The sequence below is a fragment of the Motacilla alba genome, chromosome 5 (assembly GCF_015832195.1).
Source record: "Motacilla alba alba isolate MOTALB_02 chromosome 5, Motacilla_alba_V1.0_pri, whole genome shotgun sequence".
Classification (NCBI taxonomy): domain Eukaryota; kingdom Metazoa; phylum Chordata; class Aves; order Passeriformes; family Motacillidae; genus Motacilla; species Motacilla alba.
In genome coordinates, this window is record NC_052020.1 from 39,138,800 (window position 1) to 39,166,786 (window position 27,987).

General features: G+C 44.2%; 2 protein-coding genes across 4 annotated transcripts; one reads left to right on the forward strand and one right to left on the reverse strand.

Annotated features, from left to right (window-relative positions):
- Window positions 1-2: 2 nt before the first annotated feature.
- Window positions 3-22,969, reverse strand: AREL1 (apoptosis resistant E3 ubiquitin protein ligase 1). Of its 3 annotated transcripts, none has more exons than XM_038138617.1 (20): window positions 22,869-22,969; window positions 17,763-18,024; window positions 16,550-16,609; window positions 15,701-15,897; window positions 13,812-14,049; window positions 12,677-12,846; window positions 12,418-12,598; window positions 11,469-11,716; window positions 9,673-9,750; window positions 9,024-9,165; window positions 8,496-8,617; window positions 6,687-6,762; window positions 6,152-6,261; window positions 5,467-5,646; window positions 5,194-5,319; window positions 4,870-4,999; window positions 4,735-4,793; window positions 4,455-4,544; window positions 3,314-3,489; window positions 3-3,132 (listed from the first exon to the last, which is right to left on the reverse strand). In XM_038138617.1, exons 2-20 carry the CDS (start codon window positions 17,851-17,853, stop codon window positions 3,030-3,032), a joined length of 2,577 nt encoding a protein of 858 aa, XP_037994545.1. In that variant the 5' UTR covers window positions 17,854-18,024; window positions 22,869-22,969; the 3' UTR covers window positions 3-3,029. The 3 variants fall into 3 exon arrangements, with proteins under 3 accessions (XP_037994545.1, XP_037994544.1, XP_037994546.1); XM_038138616.1 differs by having other exon boundaries at window positions 15,671-15,897; XM_038138618.1 differs by lacking the exon at window positions 16,550-16,609 and having other exon boundaries at window positions 15,671-15,897.
- Window positions 22,963-27,975, forward strand: FCF1 (FCF1 rRNA-processing protein). The gene is made up of 8 exons (XM_038138621.1): window positions 22,963-23,020; window positions 23,107-23,174; window positions 23,334-23,405; window positions 23,667-23,815; window positions 24,199-24,271; window positions 24,598-24,685; window positions 25,138-25,232; window positions 27,350-27,975. Exons 1-8 carry the CDS (start codon window positions 23,018-23,020, stop codon window positions 27,396-27,398), a joined length of 597 nt encoding a protein of 198 aa, XP_037994549.1. The 5' UTR covers window positions 22,963-23,017; the 3' UTR covers window positions 27,399-27,975.
- Window positions 27,976-27,987: the final 12 nt, after the last annotated feature.

Here is a 27,987-nt window from a genome sequence, read left to right on the forward strand (position 1 = left end):
CATCATTTTTAAAATATTTTATTTATTATACAAACTATTTACAAAATCAGCTACTACAACCACAGGCTTCCAAATTTTGGCTGAACTCTGCCAGAAATTCACCAGAGGGAAGTAGGATTTGACCTGTATCATGGACAGCTCCTGGTTTCTATAAACATGCAATATGGCCTGCAGGTGCAGGCTGAAGCCAGGCCCCCTGCACCTCAAAGCAGCTTCAGGAAACACAGAACCTGTCTAAGATGGTATCAGGATCCTAATGATTTCCACAAAACAGCCTCTATTAAGTGGCAATAAATAAGGAGTAAAAAAGGGAAGCAATGAGCCTCTGCCAGAAGTAACATACAGTATAAGTGACCAAAGCACATCCCCACTGCCAGCACTAAGGGCAGCATTAAAAGTGACTGTACTGGGAAAGGGAGTAAAGCTAGAGATAAGTTTAGAAATACTGTGGTGGAACTCAGGAACATGGGGCAGCCCAGGGGCCTGTGCACACAGAGGGGATGGGTTTATTTGACTAAGAATACCCATCCCAGTTCTGACTGCACTCGTGTTAAGAAGGAAGTCCTTGGCATCGTCACAGCTGCTGGGAAGTGCTGGGTGCCAGCTGCAATGAAATGAGAAGCATTTAGGAGCTCTTTCCAGTAGAAGTCCACTCAGTGGTCAGCATCCCCAGAATAAAAAAAGGCCAGCTCAAGAGAAGAAGGGATACCTGAGGGAGATGTCACTGTCAGAGCTGGCCCATAGCTACAGGACTGAAAACATCCTCAACGAGGTGAGGCTACAATATGGGAAAAACACCAAGCCATGCCTCCCAACAAATTTGAGTTAAACTGAGCACCACCACCTCCTCTCGGTCCCCTGGGAAAGCACTGAAGTGGTGGCATGGTGAACACAGGAGCTGTAACTCTACTGACCATGGAAGCCACCTGCAGTATAAAGAAAATGGTACCAATACTCTCCAGCCAAAGAAGGTCAGAACCTTGCAGGATGCAGCCTGCACTAAAAAAGGGAGAACAGCCACTACTAATGTGATCTGTCAGAGCACAACAGTGGCAACTATCAAGCTGGCAGCCTCGCAGCACCTTGGTGCCAGTGAGGGAATGAATTCACAAGGCAAAGAAATCCCCCTGAGTAGTCTCAGTGTTCAGCTGACTGCTTTTTGGCACCAAAATGGCTTTTTTTTCTGTACAGAAGTAACACACTCAGCCCAAGAATGACTAAGGTGCTTCCTTAAAAACATTTTATAGATGTAGAATAGTTTCCACAAATTCCCAGTCAATTCAACTAAGCTTTATTTGAAAAGCACACAGAGTTAACTTAAAATATCCATACTGTGCTCAAGTCTGACCGGATCAGCCTGAGGACAGCAGAAGGGGACTGAAGAGGATGATGTGACATTTTATCCAATACAGTGTTCTAAAATTAACTCAGAGATGCCAGTCTGAGAATCCATTCTGGAAGACATCCAGCAATTCCATAATCCAGTGAAAGCTTACATTGCAGGTAGTAGCAATGCATTTCTCCCACTATGACCCCTGCATGCTTTTGACTTATTTGTAGACTGTAGAAAGCAAAGATCTTGAATTTTCCTTCACTGAAGAACTCATCAAGGTTCCCAGATTCCCCTTCCCTTTACTTCCCTGGGAAGGGCTGAATGGATTGCCAACTACAACAGACCCCAGTCATAAGCTTACTTCTCATTCTGGTCTATTCACTCCTTTCCCGAGAAGCCACAATGGTGGGTGCAAGCTGTTGAGTGACCACTTAAGTGAAATTCTAGTTAACATTTTGTGCTGGAAAGCTAACAGCACTGAATGGAACGTGTGGAAAGGAAAAATGAAGAAAGATGGTAAGAAGGTTGGAAGGGCAGAAATCTAGCTGCTCTCCAGGCACCAGCAACTCCCTGGACACTCTGCCTGAAATGCAGTAGAAAAAGAGAAGCCTCAGGCTGCTGCATGATAGAGGTAGAAGCCAAGATCCTGTGGGATGCTGGGGTGGAGGTACCATGTTCTGCCCAGTACCATCATCCCAACAACAAATGCAAGCACAGTGCACAATGTAGCTGCTTATTGACCTGTCAACATACATACCCTGAAGGTGAATGTGGGATAGGCATTGGTGCTCAGCATTAAGGGATCACACTCATGCCCGTACTCTCTCTCCTGAGGAAGGGAAAAGAAGGCAAGGGCATGGAATAGCTTCCTGTGCAACATCAACTGTCAGAAACATTCAATGGAGGAGAAACTCCTCTTCCAGTTAGTTTGCAGAAGCTAATTGCCAGCCACTGCTGGAGAAGGGCGCTTCTGCTGCCAGACCCTGGCGGAGGTAGTACAGGATCGCTGTCAGGGCCAGCACTTGTGCTCCAAATAGATTGTTTTCCTCTTTGGGTTACTCCCTCCAGTGGATACTGGCCTTTTTTCTCTGTGGCACAGGCAACAACAGCATCCAGAGCAAGATGGAGAAGGAGAACCAGAAACCCTTCTGGGTCAGGTGCTGAAAGGATGGACAACTCTATTCCCCTCACGAATCATAGTGAGATATCAGGGAGCATCACTGGGGGAGTTGAGCCAGGGTAAAGGAAGCTACTACAACTTCCTATGAGCCAAGGCTTCCAGCAGAGCTCCATGCTGGTCTTCCCTCTTCCTCTAGAGAGCTACAGTAAAGGCAGCTCAGCAGATCTCCTGCACCTCAGTGTAACTTCTGCTTATGAACTTCATCTTCTCACAGAAGGATGGGTATACAGGGTGCATGGAAATCAAGTGCAATATCTCCTTGACAAATGCACCAGTCTTTTTGCTTTTTCACATTGAACCAAAGGGAGAACAAGGAAAAGGGAAAAAAATGAGCTCTTGATGACATATTTGGGATACAGAAAGGCCACATGACATCTTCTGGATGACAAATTCCTTTACATGGAGTCTTTGCTTTGCCTCACTGCCCAAGTAAAAGGAAGGAGAACAAGCAGAGGATTGAACTTGCGTCTTGCCACAAAGAGCTGAGAGGCTAAATGGTCCCCTGGGAAGGGGAAATCACAGCATGCCAAATCCCTCACAACCCTCGCTGATAGCTAGCTGCAGCATCTTGTGCACTTCTTCATAGGAGTCATAAGTAGGGAGGCACAGCTGGTTAAAACTGTAAAAAAAAAAAAGAAAAATTCCATTCAAACTAGGTCTGAGAGGAAACCACCCCCATTAGCTGCCTTTAGATAGACTGACACAAGCATCACACACGTTACACTGTTTGCCCACCACAACTGGCGGGTGCCATTCCCAAAAGCACAAGGAAGAAAGTCCTACCACCCCAGGATACTTGCCAAGTGTGGGCTGTCGGTAAAGTACTGTGAGTTGGAGCTGCAATGATCTGGAAAGATGGACACAGTGCAGCAAACCCTCCTGGGGGCAGCTGGGAGGAACCAGTAGTGAACTGCAAAAGCCTGGCCAGCTCTTCCTGTGTGAAACTGGAAACCACAGTCCAAAACCACCTCATTACCTGTTACAAACCAGCAAAGGTAAAGACAGGTCAGCCCAGGAAATCAAGGAAGCGCATCAGCAACTTACAAGAATACCAGTCAATTGCAGTCACAAGCAAGTGTTCTATTAACAGTTAGACTTGATTTGTTTCACCAGGGTGACACATAGAGGCAAGTATTACATAGTTCCTAATCAGTTAAGAGGTGTCCCACACTACTATCTCCCTCCAATCCTTTCCCTTAAAGCAGAAAGGCTTCTTCTGCTTCTGCTCTCCCCACAGAGATTTTATTTTTAGAATTACCTGCATAGGCAATGAGCTAGGTTTACAATGCAGAAAGCGCACTTCCTTCTCACACTATGTTAATTTTTTAGTTTTTCACATCATCTGGTACTTCTGCAGGCAAGTGGAACCATCCCAGTGTTTATAGATTGAAAATACAAGTTTCTATCTGTTTTCGTCTGGGGTGTTTTGGCAGCTTCCATTATTTTTCGAAACAAAGCTGCTACTATTCCCATACCCCTCCCACTGGGAAATGCAGAGAGGGATGAGAACCATTAGAGGGTACAAATTTAGGCTACTACATCAGTAGTACCACAGCACTGAACTCCAAACACTACATGTGGGCCGCAAACATGTTTTTCAAGCATCTCTTAGAGATAAGTATATCACCATGAACATCTTTCTTAGCAGTAATTCCCACCAACTCCTCCTGACTCCCTGCTGAACTGTTCTTAATTAGAGCTGTGGATTTTTTTAAAGAGACCACTGCTGACAATTTTTACATGCTGGTATCTGATTAAGCATCAGCTCTAGTCAGTCAGAAGGGATCTCTCTACGGGGAAACATTATATCCTAATGTGTACAGTCCTACCTGACCCCTGGATTTTTCAGTTTGTCCTTCTGAAAAACTAAATTCCAACCAATTCTGCTGTATTGGGAATAACTGGTTTCAAGAAGCAGGAAGCAGAAACCCTTTCATTTACCTTCTCACGGAAGTGCCAAGATCCTCCTACCACTACAGCATGGGCCTTGAAGTCACAGACACTGATATCTCCAGTACCACACATAAGCAGCTGAAAGGCAAGAGACGGCAGTCAGAAAGTCAGGAGCCCAGGAAACAAGGCAACAGCTACTGTGCAAATTGCAGATATTTAAAGTCCTCAGACAAGAAACATTTTAGCTTTTTCCCAGATCCAGAAAGCACTCAATTTGTCAGACAGGAGGGGAAGTAAACGTAGAGCTGCTTAGGGAGGCAGCAATTACCTCAAGCTCATTCTCATCAAAAATAGCCAGGAGGTTCTCAGGAACTAACTCATTAAGACCTGGAAGAGAAGAGCAGTATGTGGTATGCCCTGGGACATAAAGGCAGAGAGGAGCAGGGAGCAGGCAGCATGTTACCTTTCAGGAAGTGATCCACCTCCTCTCTAACCTGATTCGCCAGCCTGTACTGGGCAAGCAGATTTAGGTACAAGATTTTGTTTTCATTGGTCACTGGTACTTGAGCCCCTCCTGCCACTAGTTCTACCACCTGAAAACAGAACACTTGACATGAGTGTGACCGGTAGCATCCCTCAAACCTGAACTCCCATCCACAAAAAAACCAAGAAAGGAGTTACTTCCCAGAGCAAGCTCAATTTTCTGGGGCATATCAGAGTTCTCAGTCCCCACTGCTGCAGGTAGTAGAGGTTAAACCTTCCCACTTTCAGGAATTGCTTCCCTCACCTTCTCCAGCTGTCCTGTTTTACTATACTTCTCTTCAGCAAAGACCAGATCCATCTCACTCACATCATTGTTCAGTATGAAGCACACTTTGGATTTATAGAATTCTGGGTCATCTGTTTCAAAATACTGTGTGAAAGAATAAGAAAGCAGGGATATAGAAGGAAGGACAAAAAAACCCTTACACTGTTATCCAGAATTCTGGGTGTGCTACTACACCAACATTCAACTTCTCCCCAAGCCAACAAAGGCTTCAGACAGGGCTGGGCACTTTACCTTGTAATGCATACGAAGTCCTATGATCTGAGCCAGGAAGGAGCGAGTGAAGCGAGCTCGAACGAGTTGTTTGTAAGCCCCTCCCAGAGATGACTCATAAAGACACTTCCCCACCAGGCGGCCCGCAAACTCATAGACTTTGAGTCGTAAATACGTGGGACGCCCTGGGTTTGGATGCACCTGCAAAGAAGCAGCCAAATGAAATATCCAGCTACCAGACTGACTAGCACAAATAGCAAATATGGGACCATTTCAACTCGCTACATCTCTCAAGCTGGCCAAGGAGCTTTAGCGTAATCTCCTCAAAGCCAAGCAATAGAAATAAAATGCCTAAGCCTGTGTAGGAAGAACATGACATGTTTCACATGCATGGGAAAGAAGCTGTATGAGAGCAGAAATGGATTCTGAAATATTCAGACCCAACAAAACCTCTAAACACTTTGATGTCACCTCCTCTTGCCCAAAAATCCAGCCTTTCCCAGTGACTTGCCACCCTTTACTGCTCATCTAGCCAGTTCTTTGACACTTCAGTGCGTTAAGATCTTTAAGCAAAGCTTTGAGAAAGGCACTGGAAGTGACTATGAAGGCAATCTAAAGAGTAAGGTAGCACACCACTTAACTGCAGCGCTGTTTAACCATCAATGGTAACATTTCTGTGCATTCAGCATAGGAACTACAGACTCACCAAGGCCTGGTTGTTATCACTAAAGCGGGTAAACAGTTGATTGGTGGTATCAAATAATGCCTTACAAATGAGCTCAAACCACTCTCTGCGTGGACCTCCCCAGTCCAGAGCTACAAAATAAAACAAGTTTGGTCATCCAAACTGGGTCATCAGTTCAAGAGTTTCATGCATGCTGCTCAGTATTACCCAACACAAGAGTTCATCACAATGAACAGCTCTGTAGCAACGTGGCAGTAAGCAGGGACTGCAAAACTATAGGTTCTTCTCCCAAACCTACTCCTAGTTGGTTTTTTCGTTTGTTTGGGGTTTTTTTTTAGGGCTAGAGGGGCAGGATTTACATAAGGCTTCTGATCCCCATGTGAAGTAGCTCTAGAATAGCACCAGCAGAGTAATTCACTAACATCTGTGAGAAAATCAAAGGGCTGAAGAGCCACAAAAGAACAGACATACTACAAGAAACCAGATTTTCAGACTAAAACTACTCCGCCATCATTCCTTCTGCTTCCTCTGCATTTCTATTCACAGGAAAACTCACCTTCTTCATCCTGAAAAATCACTTCAAAGTTTTTGCTCCAGTCAGAAACAGAAAAATTTCGTGTTGCTTTAAATGACTGGAAAACAGAAGAAGAAAATAGCAACAACCATTACTGCTTGGCACCCCATACCCAATATGCAGTCCTGTACATGTGAATGGGCAAACACAAAACCCCAGTAGCCTAGCACTTGCAAGTATAAAAGTAAAAATTAGAAACGCCTAAAGCCTAATTCTCATCTGACAAAGCCACAGAAGCAAGTTCCTCATTTTCTGTTATGAGACATTACCCACATAAAACACAGCTCATCTTAAAACCAGTGTGAGGTCTTAGCACAGAAATATCACTCTCAAGGCTGCAGTAAAGTATTGTTTGAAGTATTAAAATGCCTGTGGGAAGGAGCAATTTCTGAAAAGCACTTTCAGCCCACGAATTAGATTTAAAATAGGAATGTTTCAAAGAGCACTACAAAATAGCTTGAAGAGAATTACTGAGTTCATACTTACAGCAAGTCACGATGCAAAAAAGTAATAAAATACCCCAAGTGTCTAAAATTTCCAGTGCCCTGATTCTGGACTCCAATTAAAGAAAATTTAAAAAGCTACATGGTAGTCTTCAGTCATACAGGTAGTTTTGGCTTAGTTTATCCTCAAACAGGTTGGAGCATCATGCTACTCACACCTCTGGACTAAGCACATTCACTGTGCCTATCAACCTTGGTCACTAGAGCTTATATTTATTTTTATTATCATCATCATCATTATTATGGCACTTGATTTATTTTGTCTTACTAGACTGTAACAATGCTCAAGACAGTGCAGAAATTTCCAAAATAACAGGAAAAAGTAGTCATGGAAATATTGTTTAGAAATGAAGTAATTTTGTCCAAGCTATTAACTGAAACATAATCTCATAAACACTGCAAGCTGGTACATGCAGAAAATATTCTGAAACACACATTTACTGAGTATAAATCAAGGGAAATCCCAGCCACTCCTGTTTTTCTCAGAAATGTTCTTTCCATCTTTGCAACATTAATGTTGTGAGACACAGAGGGGAACAATAAGTCAGGATAACTGCCTTTCCAGCATACGAAGTATTCAGAATGTCCCTTAAGAACTGCACTATATGAATGACTAAGTTCTATTTTGGAAACACAACAGTTCAGGTCAGACATGGTGAAGATTTTATTAAGGGACTCTACAGAATATTTCACCATCACTGTGAACCTCTACTAGTAGCCTGTTGATGCAAGAGTTTCATTGCATGCAGCTCAGGAACATCTGACTTGACAGCTTATCTTGCTGAATGGCTCTGTGCCACAAAAACAGTAGATAAAGATTCAGGAGCTTTATGTTCTGCTCCCACATCTAGTCCAGGTAGACAGCCTCTCTCCAGGCCTCGAGTTCCAATGTAAGGTAGGGACAGAGTAGCATCAGTAGATGTCCTGCTTTTGCATGCTATGAATCCTTTTACAGAATCACTCAAGTTGAAAAAAACCTCTAAGATCATCAATTCTAACCTTTGACTGGTCCCTACATTGTCAAATAGATCATGGCACTAAGTGCTACACGCAGGCATTTCTTGAACACTTCCAAGGATGGTGACTTCACAACCTCCCTGAGCAGTCCTTTCCTACGTTTAACAACTCCTTCTAAAGCTGCCTGCTGGCATTTGCCTTGAAACAGAGGGACCAGCCATTTTCAGCACAGCTGCCCTAGCACATTCCAGTCTGGACTTCTTTAGGCACTGGCCAGAATAAGAAGGATGCAGGAAGCACTGGGCTAAGGTAAAACGACTCATTCACTCACCGACTCCAGCAGGCAGTGGCGGCTGACCTTCAGCGTGACCTTCGAATGAGGCCTTTTCATGTGCACCTGACGCAGCTCTCGCTGAAAGAAGTTCACTTTGTCTTGGAAGGTTTCAGAGCCTCCTGAGAAGAGTGACAATTTGGGTGAGGCCTGAGATGTCAACACCTCAAACATCTACAGAGCATTCCTAAGATTAACTGCACAGATCGGCTTTACAGCCCAAAAGTGCATTTACCACGGCAAGGTTTAGAGACAGCACCCTCAAGGTAGTTTTGCAATTAATCTTGCTGGTATTCATACTCACAGGTGCACTTTCAAAGAGCCTGACAGAGAAGCCAAGCTGAAAAGGAACAGCTGCTGCGATGAAGTACATTCACTGGAAGCACCAATAGGAACAGAGCATGATACTCCAAGAACCAGAGTTCTCATCAGAAGCCATTCAGTGCCAGCAATCTTTATTCCCCAGGGAAACCAGTAGACCCAAGTGCTAACTTCCTGACTACTGTACCCACCTCACTGTCCCTTTACCTATGTTTTTATGCAGAGAGCGAATGAAAGTGGCTGCCAAGATGTTCCTCTCCTTGCAGCTGAGTTCCACAGGGGGTTGGATTCCATCATCCACCACCAGTGTCAGTAATTTGTGCACAGGATCAGGACCAAGGTATGAAAACTAGCAGCAAAAAGATGCAAGAAAGGGTAAACCCATCATGCAGAATGCACAGTATGTTCAGCAGACACAGCAACACCACCTGTGCTTTTAAGACTTTCTCTGCTCCCCGACCTGTATGCAGTTAACAGGAAAACTATTTCAAGCATCCAGACTCCATTTAGGAAGCTGCTTTAAACTTCACACACAATTCTGAGGGCTTCAATGGACACAATCACAGCATTTTAGGAAGGTTACGAGGAAAATAACCAAGAAAAATGCAAAGGAATCAAGATTTTTGCCTAGCATTGGGCCAAAAGGCAGGAAAGAATGATAACACTGGCACCTAGTCACAAATATTAGCAAAACTTATGCTCTAAGAGAGAACTGCAGAGTTGAAATTTATGCCACACAATGTTGTTCTGTGGGTGGAAGCCCTTCTCTTCAAAAGGAAAAAACCGACTGTGATTCACAAAGATGACAAGCTAACAACATGGAGGTGCAGTGACAGGTACAAGGAAAGAGGCTCACCTTTGTGCCAGGGCACACTCTAAAGGTGAAAAGGCGCCATGGAATGATCTTCAGGTAAAATTCTTTCACTGAGAATTGCTGAGTAACCACAAGGAAAAAAAAAAAAGTTAAATGCCACACATCTGTTAACGGCTCTCCCTGAAACACATGAGGCAGAGGACAGATCTATTAGGCTAGACCTCCCTGCAACCCCAGGAACAGGTTTCTGCAGCATTTGGCACAATACTTGAGAAAAGCTTTACAGCTCCACAGAAGCGTAAGCAACTTGTCAGTAAGACTTCACTGCGTGCATCTATGAAGCATGTGGGATGCCAGCACGACACAGATTTTACAGCAGTAAGCTATTGTGCTCAGCACAACGTCACCAGGCTAATTGGAAAGTAATCCTAAGAACACTTGAGAAGCTGAATTCAGGACAAGATTGTAATGCACTGACAAAAAGGTCTTACCAAAAGTCACACCAATGGACTACTCCTACCGCTCCCCAGTTTTCATGATCATTTTAAACATCTTTTAAAAAGCACTTGCAATTTCTAAATCCATGTGATTTGCAGAACTTTATTCTCAGTGTATTTCTGCTGGAACAACTGACTAACTGCACAACTCCTGTCTTCTGGAGAGCAAGTTAAGATTAATTTTAGCATCTTTAGACAAAAGAAAACCATTTCCTGCACAAACCTTTCCTAGCTGCAATGACTGGAAAAATTGACAATCAGCATTTGTCCACAAGCAAGCCAAATATGAGCAGCAACTCTTTAAAATAGCAGCATGGTAACAGTTTTCTGCTGTTTCTATTTCTATACATAGAGACATCCAGGGATACAATTATTCAAGCCTAAGAATCACATGAACAACTTTGGCACCTAAAGGGAGCTTCTAGCAGCACCCACTTCTGGTGATCTACTTTACCAGGTAATGCAATGGAAAAGAGTATGGAAGTTCAAAACAATAGACCAAGGATGAAAGGATGCTGAGCTCACAAGCACATAGCACTCAAATCAGTTCTTAGAGCCATGTGCAGCACAGATATAGAAATCTCTAGCAGCTCCCTCCATCCTGCAACTGTTTCACAGCCCTCTTTCTCCCTTTGGCAAGAAAGCAATTCCTGGATTAGTCTTTCACTTTAGTATTTATCACTGCATTTTTCAGAATACATTTGAAGAGATAGATGAACAAAATGAATTTAAATGCATTATTAGATTTAGAGGAATTTTCTTTTTAGTTTCTGAATGCTTTTAGGCAATAATAATAGAAAATAGTTACTGTTAACATATTCTTATTATAAGAGAACCCTCAGTTTCTCCTGTTCCTTCTACTTCAGAATTTACTCTTTGTTCTCTGACCATTTTTCCCTTTTTCTTTTCAACAAAACATTCCAGAAACAGGACAAAGACATAAAATCTGAGAAGGTGAGATTCTCTTAAGTTGAAATTTATAGGCATCAGAAACTGAGAACAGGAATTTCAGGTTTGACTTGAGAAGAGCAAAGGCAAACAGAGTATCTATTGAACAATCAGCAAGAAAATTTCCAGTAGGATTTGGATCAGACCAAGAAAGATCCTAAAATCTAAAAACACAATCCTAAAACTTCAAGTTCTAAAACACACTCCAAAAACTTCCAAGGCTCATTTTAACATTATTCTCAGTCACAAGCTCTGTGTATGCCATAAGCAAACTTTTTTTTAACCACATCTGAGGCATCTGAATCTGGAGCTAAGATATAGAGTACAAGGAAGCTCTTCAGTTTCAGCATGCTTTAAACACGCACTCAAGTGTGGCAACTTTCTGGTAGCTACCTTAGGTGACACATAGCAGTACACTTTCTTAGGCTTCTTCACTTTCTCGGGGGTCTGGCTGTCAGAAGGAGAATCTTCATCTTCATCCTCAATTGCAGTAGAAGGACGGCGCTGGGAGGAGCTCAGGTGCACTGGTGGAAGTTGCCACTGAGTGTTGGTGTAACTAGGAGCATCGTAAAGGTAAGCTTCAAAATAAATACTGACACCTGAGGTGGACACATTGCGTTCTACAATGTTCTTTTCATTCTCTGAGGGAAATAGATATGAAAGAGTTGTGTAAATCCTAGTGGAGACAAGAATGAAAAAGAATGCACAGGCCACCACCAAATCAGCGACTTTGATTTTAAAGAAAAGGTTATACATGCAAAGGAAAACCTGGTCAAGTGAAAGTTTGATAAAGAGAACCCAGAAGTGGGATGAAAAGATGTCAAGATGGCCGTTTGTCTGTTAGTGACTAGTTGAAGAAAAAAGGCACAGGGAGCCTCCCTTTCAGAGCACCAGCTTGAAGGTACAGCCACTTGACAGCCACACTGAAGTCTGGCTGACCCCTGAAGAAACCAGGAATTATAGCATTGTAAAAAAAAAACCAAAACACATAGGTTACATGCAGCGTTCTTCCTCCACATAACTTAACATACAATACATGACTGGCTCAGATGCCAACTAATAGCAAGCACTCAAAATTGCCTAATTTCAGAGGTAAACCTCCTGAAATAGGGGAAAAACACTTGGTTTTATCTGCTGATGGATCAGAGAGCATCAGGTCCCAGAGACCCCCCTGTTAGAAGCAAATTCATTTACCTTAGTATTTTTAAATGAATAGGCTTTCCTTTAGCAAGTAAGCATGGCCAGCCTGCAGGGAAGCCACAAATATCTCTGCTACATGAGTATGCAAAGCACATTGCAAGAGGACACCTGGAGAAGGAATACTGATTAGGTCTTGACTCACCGCTTAGAACAATGATGTCAAAATCACCATTGCTTATGGGCTGGTTCTGGTAGGAGATGCAGGCATGGAAACACCCCCTCGAGTGCAAGGTGAGTCGGAAGAACACCTCACAAGTCTGCCGATTGGACACCACAGACTTCTCAAACACCACATCAGAGCTCTCTTCTTCTTGAGGTCCCAGCTAAACAGAAAACAAATTAATGAAAGGAGCTCTTCAGCTCGCCTCAAGTCAAGCAGCAAGGGGTGAAGTTGCACTCACCTCATGGATGGAGAGGCTGTAATTGTGCTCATCTATCAAGGACACAGAATTGCTGGTGGGATTGTCATACTCATCTCTGGGAGCTATCTGCAGAGTGTGCTGCTGCCCACAGGTCAGCACCAGAGTGGAGAAATGGCAGACAATTTTGGTTTTGGAGGGAACCACCATTCCTGAAGCAGACAACATAATTTAGAGTCAAATAAATTCCAAGGTGAAGCTGCAAAAAGTAAAAGAAAAGCAACTAGGGGCACAATATTATTGAAAATTGATCAAATCTAAACACATTTTATGCCCTTACATTAAAAAAGCAAAGCATCTGAGCAGTGAAGTATATGGTGTAGTGCACAGCGTGTGCCTTGGATCAGAGACTTAATAAAGCAAACTAAGTTACTAGTCCTCTAAAAAATGCTTTTCCACCATTCTAATTTTCTGCTCAGGAACTTGCTCCCACTGTACATACAAAATATAAGCTAGGTGACACCTAAGAAAACATGTAAATGTAGCTTACCAAACAAAATTTATTTGGGTTAAACCTAAGCTGCTTCTTTCTGAAGGGATATTTTAGCAAGCTTTGTATCTATTCGCAAAGCAATGAATAGAGGTCCTTTCAATGACATGTATATGTAACATTAAAGAAGCCAAGTGGGGTTATAAAACAGAAGTAGAAGAAAACAAATTTTAAATGGATAAAAAGGAAATGTTTTTAAGTGTGTAATCAAAGGTATCAACTGCTCCAGAAGCTTACAAGAACAGAGTAGGGTATTCAGAAAAAGAAGAGGCAAATTATGACAGCATCTCCAACTCAGATACAAATAACTCAATACTTTCACAAAAGGCACTCTCTGACTACTAGGTGGATTATGAAGAAGTTACTACAAAATGGAGAACATGACAGACATGGATAGGGATTTTAAGTAGCACTAATGACTTATTCTGTAAAGCAGTTTCTGTTTTGTTTGGTACTGGCAGTCACAAGTATGTTTTACATGCTGGGATCCACACATGGCAGGAGGAAAATAGTGAAGGGTAACCTGTCGCCTGTCACCTACCTGTTTTAGCTGGAAACACATTTACCTAAGGGCCTCCAATACCTCCAAATCTACTTTGAATCATTACAGGGCCACTTAGATCTTACCTGGCTGAAAAACCTTGTAGTAGGGGCTGTAGGCCACGTTCAAGCCACCGAGTTTTACAGTGATTTCATATCTCCCAGCCCTGCGCACAGTGAAAGCCACTTTGACCACATTGGAATTGGGCTCTTGAAGAACTTCCTGGGTTACAGGAATATCAATTGCTAACTCCACATGGCAGATGTGAACTCGCAGCCCCACAGGCCGGTGAGCAGGGAAGGGTTGTCCATTTTTATAGAATAACTGCATGGCAAACAGAGAAGTCCAGGTCAGCAAAAACATACAGCGCACAGAGGAAAAGAAAACAAGTTGCTGTAGGAAAGGGCAAGTACCTCAGCTTAGAAAAGGAAAAATAATTAATAGACAGCTCTGTCACACAGACTGTGTTCTCCAAAATGAACAAGGACAAGTGGGCATTGAACAGCCCCATTCTCTTTTGTGCCGGGGTTCACATGCATGCCCTGAAAAGAACATGCCTCTAGGCATTTCCCATCTGCACTTGTAGTGCAATATTAGAGCAGAAATCATGAGAACCCACTAGCAAAAGGAAAAAAGTAAAGTCATACCCTTTCAGAGAAACAAGTAGATCTTGTTCATTTGTACAGCTAAGCTCTGAAAAAACTCTTACCAATTTGTTACAGAAAACAGTGTGATGAAGATACTGATCTAAGGAGCTGACCCAGTCTTTACTGCTAAGAAGCATCATCATGAAAACAACATGTTAGATAAAATCACAGGCAGCTCAATCACCAATGTGATCTCCTTGACAATTTCAGAAGGTGACATACCTCGACCACTAGTTCCTTACAAGGAAAGAATTACACCTTGGAACTCTGTATGCATGGCTCTTCAAGAGCCAGCAGCTTGCTGGCCAGAGCCTGCCTACCATTTGCAAGCAGCCTGCAGTCAGGAAAAAGTTACTATTAGTCCCTGTTTCTAAGTAAGGGAGGGTGTGGGGCCTGAAGTGGTTTGCATCTTGACTGACATGAGGAGAAACTAGTGTATGCAAAGCTACTGTTGATGAATAAAGGGCCAAGAAAATGGCACACAAGCATGAAGTGGAAAGGCACATGGCTGGAGCTCATAAGTGTCAGCAAGGTGAAGGAAATAAATTTAAATAATAGGAACAGAACAAGTCCCTTTGCCCCCAGCTTTTTTCACTGCCTGCACCCTGGAGTTAGACCTTCCCAAAAGGGATGGGTATGGCAACGTAGCTGAACCTTTCTTCTTATTTTGATACCCTCCTGGATGGGAAGGTGGGATAGAAAGATAGGCACATTAACCCAGCAAAACCTTTCAAGCTGCTCAAACTTTCCACACATAGCTCCAAACTCTCTGTGTTCACTCAGCTTACTTCCCCTAGACTTGACCTTTTGGGATTAGATGGAAACAAGAGTCCAGGCTTTTCCAGGTCTGATAGAATAACTATCCATTTTGCAGTTAATGGGGAGCGGCCATGAAGCTTTACAGCTCTTGGGTTGGTAAAATGCCCACACCCTCAACTTCAGCTGCACAACCAAAAGATAGCACCACGTTTGTTGAAAGCAAGGCTCAGCCACTCACTTCCCAGTAAAGGAAGCAGCAGTCAGGACAAACCTGATCTCCTCTGGCTCTTCAGAGGATTTTGAAGAGAGGGAAGATTAGACTTTAAGAAGTGCAAACCTCAAGTATACACTTACAGAGTTTTGCAACACTGTAGTAGAGCAGAAGGCATAAAAACATAGCTTGCCAGTTACTTAATCCTCAATTACATGTGCCTTAGCCCCAACAACAACAACAAAAAAAACCATTTGAAGAGCCCACCCCTAACTCAGACCTCTGTTCCTGCCCACAAAGCTGCATGGAAACAAAAATATTGCCTTACATGCACTCGGAAGGCCATGCTATGGCCCACCTCATAGGGGTCCTTCCAATCCCAGGAGATCTTGCAGGACCGGGGATCCAGGTAGTTGCCTCGCACGTAGTCATAAATAGTTCGCTCCCCTCGGCGCTCCCGGTCCTCATGCTGAAGGAAGCTGACTATACGTGCGGCAAGCTCAAAGAGGAACTTAATGGTGAAGAAGAAAGCTACAACAGATACTGTGATCCCACCTGCAGCAGGGAGAGAACAAAGGGTGGTTGCAGAAGCCAAGGTGGCTGAGTCAGGCTCTAAAATCCCCTCTGCATCAGCCAAAGATGCCTTTCTGTTAATAGTATTCTACTCAAATGCAAATTAGGTGTTTAAGGCAGATGCTATTGTGTGAACATTTATGATTTATGTTATGATACAAGTAAGGTTAGAAAATATTAAGTCTCTTAAAACTCTGCAAATGACTGCAAACAAAGGAAATAGTTAAAGGTGGTAGAGAGTCTCAGATAAGGCTTGCAGACATCCCAACAGAGACATGGAATTCCCTTCAAGTTGCGAGCTAGAACTACAGAGATTCCTTTAAGGGAAACAGATAAGCAGACAACTTCTGCACATCACATTATGGCTGGATTAAGAAGCATCACAGAGGCAACAATCCTCCACTAGCTCTCAAAAGTAAGGGGATGGCTTAGGAATTAGGCCAATCAGGACTTTTGGATCAAGAAGAATGGTCGAGAGGCAAGTCTGCCAGGTGGAAGGCACAGTGTGGGGCGACAGTAACTTCATGTTTGTTAGGTAAACTCTAAACTAAAATTAAATCAAAGGTTTTCAAGAAACCCTTCTAAAGCCTATGGAGAGGTCATCAAATACAGTGGCAGCCTTTCCTTCACTTACCAATAATGTAAAACATCAGGTCCCTTCGGTGAGACACACAGCCGAGGATCACAGCTGCATCTAGAACACAAAATAGGCCAAGTCCAGTCCAGTGACTTCCTCACACACACTGGCCTAAATTTAATCTATGGTTCCTCAGAGAAAAAAAGCCTATTGATCACTTGTCTTCCTCTCCAAGGACATCCCTAAAGCAGTATTTCATAAGATTGAAATATGTGAACAGCACAACATGCCACAATTAACAGTTCTACCTCCATCACAGATTCCCATTCATATTCAGGGTTCTATAAAAAGGACAACATATCATCCTTCTGAAAACAGTGAGAGCAGGCTCTGGGTAAGGCTCTGCAGGAAGGAGGTATTTTTTGCAGGATCGCCAACTCCAACAACAATGGCCAAAGCCACTCATCCATACTGTCACATCTACTTGCAAGCCATGAAGTTATCTTCTACTCTGATACGAAAGCATACATTACAGAGTCACCACCAAAATGGACGGAAGCTGAACCTTAGCCAGCAACCTTGGAAGAAAAAGCTATGCAATAAAAGAGTTGCAGACAAGACCATCCTCTTCTGTTCAGAACAAACAAAATCCTTCTAGGGCAGCAGTGAATCTATTTTTGCCCCGCAAGGCTACTACAGAACTTAAGAATGCAACTGGAAAAGAGTCCCCTTCTCATTTCTGTGAAGTGGAGCCTCTCTGCTGAAACTCTCACTGATCAACACAAAAGCTAAAACCTTCTGTTTGTACACCATTAAGTTCACAGCAATTTTAAGAGACACCAATCTAGACTCAAGTTTTCACCGAGGGGACTGCTAAACAAACATGTAGTAAAAATACCACACCCAGAACAACATGCTGTGGGGTTGATAAGACATAGCTGACAGATGGAACAAGAGCAGCGGCAAGCAACGCGTGTGACAATTAGACAAAGGATTGGCATACAGCAATGTATACAACATAGCTCACCATGTCACCATTCAGTTAGTGAGAAGCTACATTGTGCGTTCAAGCTGCCTTATTTTTTTAAACAAACACAAAAGGGGAGTTATTCATCAGTCATCTCAACAGCAGCAATAACAGACATCAGCATGCAGAAAGCTTAAACAAGGTATTTCCCCCCAACAATAGCCACGATTTTCTAGCCCAGCAAATCCCCTTTGCTGGCCTCGGCACATAGTCCAACCCTCCAACCAAAGAGCAATCACATACCTTTACATAAGTGCCCATGTTCTAAAAGCCAAAAAGAGGGTACCCATTCTTCAGCATCCTTCCGCTTTGTGCCCAGAACTGGGACAGACATCAGCAAGAAGAGGCCATAGAGAAGATTATCACAGAAAGAGTAACTTGTGGAACTTGCATCACAGAATCACTGCTGTAAAATAAGGGCTTGAACACAGCAGTTTCTTCCTCTTTGTGGAAAAAGGGTTGCCCTGCAGTGCTGCTTCCTTTAGCCTGCAGTTTGCTAGCTTTCCTGGAAAAGCAAAAAAAGGAGAGAGAAACGTTAGATGTCTACATAGTGGATAAATCTAGCAAGCAGAAACACATGAGAGGTGCAAGATGCAAGAGCATCACTAGACATCAAATCCATGAGAGGTGCTATAAAAGTACCACTGTTGATGAGGTGCGAAGCTTCACCATATTCTCAACCTCTATCTGTCACAATCTCATTTCATTACATGACCCTCCTGAAACTAGCACATTCAAGATGGAACAAAACACATCCTTGCCTCCACAGGTTTCATTGAGATGGAAGCAAGAACTGATAGCCTAGGAGGAATAAAGAGAGATTGTTTCAGCAGCCAAGGATCAGCTTAGAAGAGCTAAAGCCCTGATAGAACTAAACCTTGCCAAGGATATCAAGGGCGCCATGAACCTTTCTATAGGTACATTAGTGATAAAGAAAGACTAGGGAAAACGTGTGCCCTCTCCAGAAGGAAAAGGAGACCTGGTTACCCAGGACAATGAGAAGGCTGAGGTACTCAACAACTTCTCCCCCTCAGTCTTCACCGGCAACTGCTCCAGCTGCACCAGCGAAATCACAGAAGACAAATGCAGGGACTGAGAGAATGAAGAACTGCCCACTGTACTAGAAGATCAGAGGGATTTTTTACAAGGGCATGTAGTGACAGGACAAAGGGAAGGACTTCACACTGAAAGGGGGTAGGTTTAGATTAGATATAAGGAAGAAATTCTTCAATATGAGTAGTGAAGAACCAGATCAGGCTGCCCAGAGACGTTGTAGCCGCCTCATCCTTGGAAGTGCTCACGGCCAAGTTGCATGGGGCTTTGAACAACCTGGTCTAGTGGAAGGAATCCCTGCCCATGTCAGGAGAGTTGGAATCAAATTATCTTTAAGGTCTCCTCCAAGCCAAACTATTCTATAATCAGGTAGTTCTTCAAGTCTTCATACCCAACAAAATGCTATATACTATTCTCAAACTGATTTTGCCCATATTTAAAGGGCTATTTGTAGTCAAGCCTCAAAAGAAAAGAAAAGAACATTTCTCAGAATTCTTGAACCACAAAACAAACTAGATTTTGGGTTTGGTACTGCTGGTTTAGGTATTCAGGAAATTGAGATCCTTATAAGGGATTTCAGCTTCAGCAGCACTATCCACTAAATTACAGTTTACTGTCAGGATTGAGATAAAAAAAATTAAAATTTAACAGCAAGGATTGACGCAGCCCACAAAAACCAGGACACATGCCAGAAGAAACACAGAGCCTACACAATCAGTATCTGCTCATTCAGAGCACAGACTACCTAAAGAAGTGAGAATGGAAAAAACAGAGCCAGGCTAACCAAGGCAGCTGTCTGTTAAGATAGTCACCTCTTCTGGGGATGTGATGTGCTCCTCCTGCCTGCCATGCCACCACCTCAGCTGTCACTTCTTCCTTAGTCCCCTCTCCTCTGCCTTCCTCTTCAGATGGCTGTTATTTCCCTCCATGCCAATAGTCATACACATCTGGCTGCCTTTACACACTTCTACTAACCCTTCTAATGCACATGAAAACCAACCAGTAAACCTGTGCAGAGCTTTTTCCTTGCACTGCAGAAACAGCCAGATTTTCACATCTTTTCCTCACCCACTTCTCAAGGAAAGTCCCACCCACTCATCTATTTTCCTCCTTCCTCTACTTTTCCTCACTGCAAGAGTGTTGCAGTCCCCGGAGCATAAATTCTCATTCTCCTTCTAGGTAAAGCATCAGCTTTCTAAACTCATACATTTCTGTGTGTTAAGGACCACAGACCTAGCAAGTTCCTTGGTATTTTAGTTATTTCACAGTACTGCTACAAATGACTGGATGAAACTCTGCTCCACCTTGGCCTGTCTGTGGAAGGCGTGCGAGTGCTCCCCACACAGCTGGGGAATTTCACAGAAACTTATCAATATTAGGAATCTCCAAGATCTCCCTCCAGCATCTTCCAGAACCAGTCTCTTCACACCACAAAAAACTCACACAGCTGCCTCTGTGGGTTCATCTACTCAAGCTATTTCTGCTTCACTCCACAGCTCCTTCCCTTCTGTGAGGCACACCACAGGTCACATAGCCTCTCTCTCCAGCATAGAAAGATCCATCATTTAAACTTCACAGTTTTTTAAGTCTATTGGAACCTGAATCTTTTGATCTGCTTTGCAGAATTTTTGAACTTGCTGGACATATCAGTTATCTCAGTTATGTTAATTAATCAGCACAGCAACTCGTCATTTTATTATCCCTACATGATGTGGTAAACAAGACACCAACTCGGGTGGTCACCAGAGATGAAGTGGCTGTTATACAATCACCTTCCTTCTAGCTTACTCACTGCCAGCAGCTTTGAGGGTGCTCTTGCAGCTGGAACACATTGAGGTAAAGAACCTAGTTGCAAGTAGGTGGTATCCAAGATACGCTGCCACTCACGTAACAGAATGCTGATGTGAATTAAAACGGTATCTGTGCTAAGAACTGCTGCATAAAAATCTGGGAAATAAATTCTGAAAAGTGGGAATAGAAGGTGCCATCATAGCTAGACTGGAAAAAAGGTGCTGAATTATCCAACAGGTCTTAGTAATCTTGATCCAAGGACAGAGCAAGCGATGGTCTCCTGCCACCTGCAGGGAAAATGGCGATTTGAAAGCTTCACCTTCGCTTGACTCAAGGAGAGGTACTGGCATAATCAGGGTAGACAGCATGGAATCATAAAACAGACTGCATTAGTGCCATTGCTTCCTCAAGTCAGCAAGGAAAGGAAGTTCACTAATGGGAATACATTTAGTTTGTATTACTGCCACTGTTGAAGCCAGAGGAACACAGCTGCAGAAGGAAGCACAAATGTAACACACACAAAAGGAACTGTGACATAGTAATGGCACATTCATGTGGCTACAGCCACAAAACCAGCTAGGGGCATGATATACTGAACAGATGTACTGAGCTCCTAGGAAATCTGCTCTGCCTCTTGATTTTATTTGGTGCACTGATAAATTGCCATTCTTCTCTTAACAACAAACCTTTAATTTTGTTTCAAAGCCTTTTTGCAGGTTAATACTACCTCATCCAATCAAGATAAGAGAACCACTTATCTCTGTGCAGAACCTCTCTCAATCCATGTGCACAAATGTCTACCACAAATGGCATGTCTGTCTCATGCCATGCACAGACAACTATTCTCTAGTGAAAGAGACAGTATTTTCCTACACTAAGTAAAGCAGGCACAAACCAGCAAACAGGAATGCCCATGAGAACCTAACTTTAAAATACATTCACAGAAAACTGAAAAGTCAGCACAAAAAGCACTAAGCAGGATCCAGTATCAGCTGTCAAGGACAAAAGCTGCATCAATGGTCAGTGTCTACACAAAACAGTCATTCTCTTATTAGGGATGGAATTTGTCATGTGCATTTACATACAAGCTATATAAAACAGTGGCAAGAGGAAACAAACAAACAAACAAACAAAACAGAGACTTCTGTCAACCACTTAAGTCTAAGGCCTTTTCACTGCAAATGAACCACCACCAGCGCTGTCAGCTCTTCCTGTCCTCCTCAAACACAGCAAGCCAGCCAGATGGCAACTTTCAGGCCAGTCTCGTCCTGACACCAAATCTGCTTCCTGAGCCAGGACAAAATTCAGCCACTCGCCATGCTGCACATCAGTAGGGAAAGCAGATCACCCCCTTCCTCCTCAATAATTTCTCTTCCCAAACCACTGAGGGTCACTTGAACAGAATCATGTGAGCTCTACTACCTGCATTTCCTCAACCAACAGTTAAGCTAGGCATGATCACTCAGGTAGAAAGCTCAGCTGTGATTTTCCTAATAAACACAGTTTTTCTTTCAGTCTCATTTTCTTTCTCATTATCAGAGCACCAGTCACAGTTCTACAGAGGTCACCACTCCTGAGAGAAAAAAAAAATCCTGAGTGATTCCTCATTGGCTGCTTTTTCTGACCAGCACACCAGATAAAACCGATTGTATTGGAAGATACCAACAGCTACAAGATCTCACTAATCCCAGAAGCTTTCATGAGAAAGGCCTTTCTTTCTCCCTTCCCTCCACAGGGCACAAGAAACCAAGTGCCTCGGACCAGTCCGAGAACTTGGAGAACATTTCCATTCGTGTGCAGAAAAGACTTTGCAGACTACACCATTATGGCTGCATAAAGTACAGCTAAAATTATGCTCATTCGCTAAGACTCCTGATCACAAATATAGGTAAGATCTAAAGATAATGTCAACCCACTGCTTTTCATTAAGAAGTTCATGAGCTAGAACGTGACAACACCACTACTACATTAACTCTTAAAAAATCCAAACCAGTCCAGCAATCTCGAGTGAGTGGGTTGAAGAGCTCCGTAACATCCCGGCTCTGCTAAACTGAGAGCAAGAGGGGGAGGAGGGCGATTGGTGTGCCGCGGTTCCCCCTCCAGCCCGCAGCAGCGGTGGGCTCGGCGGGGCCAGCAATCCCCACGGCCCTTCCACAGGCGCCAGCTCGCCCCCTCCCACCGCCGTGCCCCCGACAGACAGCCCGCAGCGCCGCGCACACGCCGAGCCCAAGCCGAAGCGAAGAGCCGGAGGCCGCCGGGCAGGCAGAGCCGGCCCTTCCCGCTCGCCGGGAGCCCCGGCCCCGCCGCGTCCCTCCCGGAGCCATCCCGCGCCGGCTGCGCCGCGGCTGTACCAGGCCGACCGCGGGTGCTCCGGGCCGGCAGCGGGGCCGTCACCCCGGGGGCCGCCCGTCGCGGCGGGGCTGCGGCTGCAGCTCCCTCGCCCCGGGAGCCCGTTCCCCCCCCGGGAGCCGAGGCGGCGGGGAGGAAACGCGCTACCGCGGTTACCGTGGTCTCCGACGACAGCCGCAAGCCCGCCGCGGCCGCCCCGCGCCGCCGCTGCCCGGCGCTGGCAGCCGGAGGTGACGCGCTCCCGGGGCGGGGCGCAGTGACGCGCGGGGACGCGCAGCGGCGGCGGCGGCACCCGCGGGGCCAGCATGGTGAGCCGCGAGCGGGCCGGGCTGCGGGGGTGAGCTGGGATCGGATCTCCTTAGCTCATCGTGGCTGTGTGTCCGTGTCCTTGCAGGGGAAGCAGAAGAAGGCGCGGAAGTACGCGGTGATGAAGCGCATGATCAGCCTCCGGGATGAGCGCCTGTGAGTGTGGCTGCGGCTGGGCCCGGGCCCGCGCGGGGCCCGGCAGCGTCCCTCGTGTCCCGCTCGGGAGGCGCGGGAGGAGGTCCCGGCCCAGGTCTCTCCGCCGCCGGTAGCTCTTCCTTATCGCTGTAGCCCAGTAATGCCTGTGTTTCTTTGCAGTAAAGAGAAGGATCGCGCAAAAGCCCCTGTGAAGAAGAAGGAGGACCCGAGTGCCATCAAGGAGCGGGAGGTGTAAGTGCTGCCGAGGCACTGGGGAGGGAGAGAAGGAAGGAGGGAGGGCTGGCCACGCTGCAGGCTGGAACTGAAGGTGTTTCTGAGCAGTACTGTCAGAAGAAGAAGCAGTGCCCCAAACCGAAGAATTGTGCTTGGGAGGCAGCAGGAGGCCTGATGGGTTTTTCTGCTCATTACCCTTATTTCATTCTGTGCAAGTTGTAGGATTGGACGTGATGTTAAATGCAATTAACTGATTTGAATTCTTTGTCTTCCTGGCAGCCCCCAACACCCCTCTTGCTTGTTCTTCCAATATAATACACAGCTGGGCCCCCCTTACCACATCCTGGTTGACACTAACTTCATCAACTTCTCCATCAAGGCCAAACTGGACCTGGTGCAGTCGATGATGGACTGTCTCTATGCCAAATGTGAGTTTCTGCTCCACTCACAGCTTCTTCAGACCACACGGTGCCAGTGTGCTGGTAATGTGCTTTGTCAGCCTCATGCCACTGCCTGAGGATAACAGAATTATTGCAAAAAGAGTATGTGCTATAATCATGGTTTAAGGTAACCCGGGCAATGTCTCTGGTTTCAGTCAAGTAACAGTTTTAAAATGCTAATCTCAGCAAAAGTAGAGTACTAATAACTTCAAAATCTAAAATTACCCTGTCATGGTTAAAGCAACATTATCAGTTGTCATTGTAAGTAACACATTATAGAGTTCCATGATGTTTCTGGGGCATGTGGGCAGTATGTAGGGGTCTGGGAATAAATACTGCTTTGTTTTAATGCAGCTTTTTTTTGCATTTAGGTATTCCATGTATCACAGATTGTGTAATGGGTGAAATAGAGAAGTTAGGTCAGAAGTACCGTGTGGCATTAAGGTAGGTGCAGGCTGTTCTTCTCTGTTTCTAGAACTTAATACTTTGATATAAATAAATGAAAAAACACTTGCTATGACTGGTGCTCCTGCACTAGAGGGTGGTTAGGTTGTTGCAGGGTCCTGAACTTGGTACTAAGAAATACTTAAACTATAATAACTAGGCAAATTGCAGGTCGTTTCAGTTGACCTTTGTCTACCATTTTCTCCATCCCTTGTTTTGAGAACAATGTTCTAGATATCATAGAAAGGGGTGTTCTTGTTCCTCCGTGCTGTGTTACTGTACTCTCTGGTCTGATTGCTGTGGTGCTGCTTTTTATCTCCCCACAGAATTGCCAAGGACCCTCGGTTTGAACGCTTGCCATGTATGCACAAAGGAACCTACGCCGATGACTGCTTGGTGCAGAGGGTCACTCAGGTATTCCCCTTCTGATGTTTTCTCTACAGTGCTAACATACTAAAAATTCCTGAACCCTCCTGATTACTGACTGACTTAAATTCCCCTCAGAGTAACTTTAAAATCTCACCAAGGGGCATTTCCACTTCTAACACAGCTTTATTTGGTGTAAGGTATTTTCTTCCCTGAGTATTCTTGTTGCATAGGACAGCATCAAGAAGCACTTAGGATGGGACAGTTGTCAGCTCGAAAGGCTGGACAGAGTTTCAGAGATTTTTTGAGTCTATTTTGATGGGTAGAAGGATGTTATTAGTCTGCTGTGAAATGCTGTACAAGTCCTGGTAATGCCTTGCTAAGGACTTTCAGCCTCCTTGTGTTCAGTGAACTCACTGAATTAGGAGCGTTTGGTCAGCCATGACTCCTATCTAGGGTTCACTGGTGTTGAATCTGACTTGCCTTCTGGTTTTTTGCAGCACAAATGTTACATTGTGGCCACAGTGGATAAAGAGCTCAAGCGGAGAATACGAAAAATCCCCGGAGTGCCCATAATGTATATTTCCAGGCACAGGTAAGGGCCCCCTGACAGGAAGGAATCCGGCCCAGTGCAATCCTTGTCTGACAGGGACTCTGTCACCATGTGCTTCTCTTCCTCATTGTCTGTGGTGCAGGCTGAAGTAAAGGGCCTGGTGTTTACAAGGAAGTTGAAGTACAGCTACTGCTGGGAAGAGACTGGTCACAGACCCGTTTTTATTGCAGTCTACATGTTCACTTGTCTTTTCCTGAAGAAGTGGTTTCCTTAAAGCCAGTGTTTCTATAAATCAGTTTTGCTTACCAGCAGCAGCAGGACTGCCAGGCAAATGCATTCTAGAGGTTCTTGAAGAAAAGAGCCATTCTTCTTCCATATTCTGTTTGGTAGCTTTGTGTACCCTCAGCTAAGAGACTGAATTTGCTTCTTAACTAAAAACCAAACCAACTCAGAAGGATACTAGTGCAGCATGTTGGAAATTAGGAGCTTGATTGCTATAGATATATAAAGTTTTAACTGATCTATAATTAGAATGTGGCTCAAAAGATTTTTGTCTCAAAACACCTTTTCTCCTTATTCACTGTGGCCATGAACTTTTGGAAAAGGCTGCCAAGGGTGGTGATGGAGTCACCATCCCGGGGGTGTTCAAGAAATAACTGTACATGGCACTTGGTGCCATGGTCTAATTCTCAAGGTGATATTCAGTCAAAGGCTGGACTCAGTGATCTTCGAGGTTTTTTCCAATCTAAATGATTCTGTGAATTATAAGTTAAATGTCTAAAACTTTATTTTCTCTGGTGATCTACTCTTAAATCCTAAATCAGATCTTACAAAACTGCAGGTTTTTTCTTTCTCTGGAGATGGTGAGTTTTTGAGATGTCTGATTGCTGAGTTTAAGGTGAAGAATAACAGCAACCTTATGAAGACTTTTTACTTTCAGAAGTAGTATTTTTCTTCCTGGGGATCTGAGCTGCAGATAGAAATGCAACAATTGACTGTTCAGTTTCCCTGTAAGCCTGTTGCTGCATGGGTGTCACAAATGAATGCTTTAGTCCACTTGAAGAATCGCTGTCAAAGGTACACTAGCAAAAGCAGCTTTTAATATAAGATTGTAGCAGTGTGACTTTAACAGAGTTTAATGGCAAGGTTCATTCTGTTACTACATGGATGAAACAGGCAAAGGAAAATTGACTTAAAATCACTTTAGAATGTTGTGCATAGAGACCAGAAGTGCAAAGGACGACTCTCCCATTGAGTCACAAGGTTCAGTAAGGATTGCTTTGCTTTCCAAACTCCTGATGGAGTCCAGGTGCAGCTGCATCCAATCTTAGTCCCAGACTTGGTCAACAGTCTCTGTCCTAATTACATTTTGGAAGCACTTAATCATTGACTAATTTAACATTTATAAAGTGATTCAATAAGGTTTACTACAATTATAACAGTGACTTAATTATATTTTCAGGAAGCAATATTCATACTCAGTAAAAAGTATTTCAGCCAATTCACATGCATGCACACTGACATAGACGTATACGTAAGTGTATAAAGGTAGCAGTTAAAAATTCCTCTCAGCTTTAGTGAAACACGTGGAATGTCTGCATTTCTCAACAGGCAAGGCTTGAGTGATGGTCCTTTAACCATCTCAGCCTTGAAACCAAGAGGCTTTCTGCTCAGAGAGAGGTGCTGGTGCAGCCCATGGCAGTCCAGGAAAGCTCTAAGGGCCTCACTTAAGACCACTGCTTATAGGGTCACAAGATGATTGCTGTTAATCAGGCATAAATTTTACGTCTTGGCCATAATCCAAATTGGTAACTACTAGAGTTTCCAAAACTCTGGTAACATTGCTACCATTCCACTCAGGCCATGACTTAGATAGGATTATCAGAGGATGATTGGCATTCTCATCCTTCGCCATAGACCAGCAACAGGAGTTCCCAGTACAGTCAGTGCTGCTCTCACCTTGGTCATGGAAGGCTTCCTGGTATGCTCAAGGGATGCTTCGCCACTTAACTCATTACACAAAGGCCAAGGCCTAACAGGAATCCCTGAGATGGTAGTGCAGCCCTGAGGAGGAAGAAAGAGGGGGTAGATGCACCACCACAGTGGGGAGGGGAGCAATGTGGAGTAGGTTGTCTTCATCAGTTTTCCTTCTTTCTCAGGTACAATATTGAGAGGATGCCAGATGATTATGGAGCTCCCCGATTCTAACCTGTCCAGTCAAGCCATCAATGCCCGGACTGTGAGCCAGGATAAGGGTCCTTCTGCTTCTACCCTCCTCCTTTCTTCTTTTGTTGGAACTCTGCTCATAGGACTGTGGATAACACCAAACTGACTTCTTGACCTTGTTTTTCTAAGAAAAAGCTATCTTGAAGAGTCTGGTTTTAGTCATCTGTCCTCTGCCTTGGTCTGATTACCTACAGCTGGAAGAAGCATGTGGGAAACAGAGGGCAGCAGGACTAAGAATGTGCCTAGCTCTGCATCGGGACCATTGGAAAACATAATTTCAGCATTCTGAATGAAATATTAATGATGCGACTCTTACTGAGAATGAAACCACAAGAGATTTTAAAAGTTTCTTACTGCTGCACCTGGACTATACCTGGGACAGGTATTCCTTTGGGAAGCTACCTCACACCTGTTCAGTCCAATCAGAATCTGCATTCTGCAGACAAGACATCAGATCTGCACCAGTTGGTGGCTTTCTCTGGAAAAACAGTCTAGATTTTAATTCAGAACTGATAGGCTTTTATTCAACTGCACAGTGAATGAAGTTTGTTTAAGTGTCCTCTCAGACTGC